This window comes from Helianthus annuus, chromosome 1, assembly GCF_002127325.2.
Source record: "Helianthus annuus cultivar XRQ/B chromosome 1, HanXRQr2.0-SUNRISE, whole genome shotgun sequence".
Classification (NCBI taxonomy): domain Eukaryota; kingdom Viridiplantae; phylum Streptophyta; class Magnoliopsida; order Asterales; family Asteraceae; genus Helianthus; species Helianthus annuus.
The window spans coordinates 61,620,738-61,624,157 of record NC_035433.2 but is presented as its reverse complement, the minus strand read 5'-3'; the positions used below and the strand labels follow the sequence as shown (position 1 = coordinate 61,624,157).

General features: G+C 43.5%; 1 protein-coding gene across 1 annotated transcript; it reads left to right on the top strand.

The window, feature by feature from the left end:
- The first annotated feature begins 433 nt into the window (after positions 1–433).
- On the top strand, positions 434–1,969 carry LOC110895593. Its single transcript, XM_022142943.1, has 2 exons — positions 434–550; positions 968–1,969. The coding sequence occupies exons 1-2, from the start codon at positions 434–436 to the stop codon at positions 1,967–1,969; spliced, it is 1,119 nt and encodes a 372-aa protein (XP_021998635.1).
- Positions 1,970–3,420: the final 1,451 nt, after the last annotated feature.

Genomic DNA, 3,420 nt, shown 5'->3' with positions numbered 1-3,420 from the left:
GGAAATGTAACCGCTTACGGGGTTAGCATCTTCCGTTAACCTTTCACCAACGGGTTTTCCCGCCCAAAAACTCTCGGTTATAAATATGAGAACAATTCAGGTATGAAATGCAAGTTACACACACTTCTTCAATACTTCTTCTTCTTCATTAAATACATACTTATTCTCACGTCGGAGTCGGGTCAAGGAGAGAACCCTTTTCTCTCCTTGACGAGGCTAACGGTGCTTTGTTTTGCAGAGTTTATCGAAGAAGAAGATCGGTAACATCGAATCAAACGAGAGAGAACAACCCCCCTTTATGCAGATCCAAACCCTCTAGATATTTCGATTCCGGTCGTTTATCTAGTGTTTCTTCATTGGCGCCCACCGTTTTTTCTCTGTTTCATCCATTTTTCTCTCGTTTTCTCAACTCACTTCGTTTATTCCTTTGCATATGGAAGAAACATCAGCTCATCGACAAACCGGCCCTCGGCCGAATTTTGGTAACAACGTCCAACCTGAAGGAATCCCGGAAGACGTCTCCGATGATAATGAGGTTCAATCCAATCGAGTAAACGATCCTGTCACTCCAGGAGTGCTACCAGCGGACCTTGTTCACTCAATTTTACCACCAGGAGAAACTCCGATCTCCTGGTACGTCAGGTCTCAAGGGGCACTAAATGCAGTATACACACAGCTGTGTGCACAAACTGCACCCTTAACCCAATCACGAAGGTCAGGATCTCGTGCTCATGCTTCCCAACGGGAAGAATCATCTTAAGAGAATACAGAAGTTTACTCCAGATCTACATCAAGGAATGAATACACTCAGTCAGGAAGTCATCAGAGAGAGTACCGTGGTGACCTACACCCCCACCGAAGACAACCAGTTCATACTAGGCTGGGTTCTCAACGAAACACCCACACCGATGAATCTGACCCAACCTATCGTGTGAGTGAGAATACCAGTGTGTTTAGTCGCTTGCAGCCCAATTTCAATAAGTGCAGACCTCGTGCGGTTTACAACCTTGAGGCCGAGCATAATTACAATCTGATTTACCGCCCTGCGGAAGCAGCGGAAAATTCGAAATTCATCATGGAAATCGCTCTCGCGCCACTTGAGAAAGCGAAATTACCATCTAATGTGGGAAAGTTCAACGGGTTGAAAGACCCAGATGATCATTTAAGAATATTTACAAGCGCAGGGTTGGTTGGGGGCTGGACCCTACCATTATGGTGTCGCCTATTCGTACAGACCCTAACCGGCGCATCAAGAATTTGGTTCGATAACTTACCAATCGGAAAAATCTCATCATGGAAAGATCTGCGCGAAAAATTTCTGACACATTTTAGCCAGCAACGGCGTTCTATTCACGATACATCCGATGTAATGAACATTTGGCGTCATGACGACGAAAGTCTGGAGGACTTTATCACCAGATACAACAAAGAAGTACTGGAGATAGGCGATGTTCATGAGCAACTAATTCACGCTCAATTCAAATACGCGGTTAGATGTGATGACATGATTAAGGTTTTATCAGGAACAGAAGGCCTCCCAAAAAGCTGGGAGAAGGTAATGGCAGCGGCAAAGGTTTACGCTCAAACTGAAAAGAACCTTACCACGAATAGGCCGCCGCCACCACATAATAGACCCGCGGACTTAAGCTCCACTGGCGGGAGGAAGTTTAAGAAATCATGGCGTGATTCTGGCTCGGGAAATCATTCATCTGAAGATGCTCGAACAACGATCAACAAACTTACTGCGCAGAGGGAGACCAAGCAGGAGAATAGGGAGAGACAGTGGACTCCCTTAACGAAGACCCCGGCGGAAGTTTTGAGCACTGAAGACTATCAGTTCAAACCCCCAGTTCCCATGAAAAACAAGCGAGGACAAGACCCTGCCCAATACTGTGATTATAACAAGGACAGTGGTCATACCACTAACAACTGCATTTCTTTGCGCACAGAAATAGAAAAAAACCCTTAAGAGCGGCAAACTCACACATTTGCTTCAAAATGTGCGCCAATAAATAAAGCAGATAACTCGGGGTGAGGAAGGCCCAAGCAAGAGGGCGAAAACTTAAAAGGCAACTCTATGACTTCTCCGCGGGAAAACACGGTTATCAAGATACAGCGGGAAAAATAGAGAGTAAGTTAAGTTTTGTCTATTTATATTAGCGAACTTTGTAATGGCCTCTGTGCCCTATCCAGAAATAAACAACAAAGTTTCTCTATCATCATTGAGTTTTTTCTTACAAAGTGCATGCAATTTCTTTTAGTAAGCGCAAAAACATTATGGTAATTACAAAACAAAGCCTCATGAACGGTCAGTGATTACGTCACAAATGACCATAAGTTCACACATGAGCTTAATACCAACTTCATTCGCCTTACTCAATAAAAAGTAATTGTACTCATGTAATATATTGTAAACTAAAAAACATGACATACTATCATCAGCGTATGAATACGCTCCAAAAACTATCAAACACGGCAGTGTTTTAGTTTCTTACGCAGCAGCGCATCAACAAAAAAGGGATACACATCCCAAAAACTATAGAAAATTGTTCAAAACAATTTCAAAAGAAAAAACTATGCTAAATCTTCACCCTCATCCGGAAATATTTCCTTTAGTTGTGCCACGTGATCATCAGATTGCAGCGCCACATTTATGAGATCCATAACTGGAAGTTGTAAGTTGTTGAATTCCACCTTCAAAGCTGTAAGCGCAGGGTCAGTGTTAACACCATAAGTTGAGGACTTGCTAGTATCCCAGTCAACCTTCAAAGCGCTATTCACATGTTGAGAACACTTGGCATAACCTTGGGAATACCCATCCTTCCGCGCAGCAACTACCAGACGTGCTACAGTCTTATCCAGCTCCTCCGAATTCAACACCGACTCAGCAACCTGCAAAACAAAAGGTAAATAAAAGAAAGGCGCAAAACAGAACCGTAAAAATAGAAAAGTAACTTACACAAGCGATCCCACGCTCTTTCAACCACAGCATATCATTCTTCAAGGGCTCCAACTCACTCTCTATTGTGGCCCGCGCCGTTTCAAAAGCTTCCAATTTTTCTTCAAAACGGCGTGAGATCTCGGTTTTCTCGGAACGCGCAAGTTCCAGATCTTTCTTGAGTTGATCCTGATCAGAAAGCAAAGCAGTAAGTTCTTCCAACTCTTTATCTCTAAGAGCAAGAGTGGCGCAAGTATGTACCTCTCATTTCTCACTACGCTCCCTATGAGAATGCGCCTCTGCTAGTGCAGCCTCTACATCAGCCTTCTCCTTTTTCAACCTTTCAATTTCCGCATCCTGCTTTTTCAACTTCTCAACCTCAGCTTTGAGATTATTAATAGCAGTGCGGAGATTCATCTTCTCAGAGTTATCTTTTTCACATATCTTCCTCCAGTTCTCACATTCTTCAGAAAGGAGGGCAG

What these genes read in the sequence shown, in the direction of transcription:
- LOC110895593 (XM_022142943.1), top strand. Translation starts at nt 434, where the DNA reads ATGGAAGAAACATCAGCTCATCGACAAACCGGCCCTCGGCCGAATTTT. An exon ending in ATGAGGTTCAATCCAATCGA is followed by an intron (nt 551 to 967) that starts GTAAACGATCCT and finishes AGTCGCTTGCAG; the next exon opens with CCCAATTTCAATAAGTGCAG.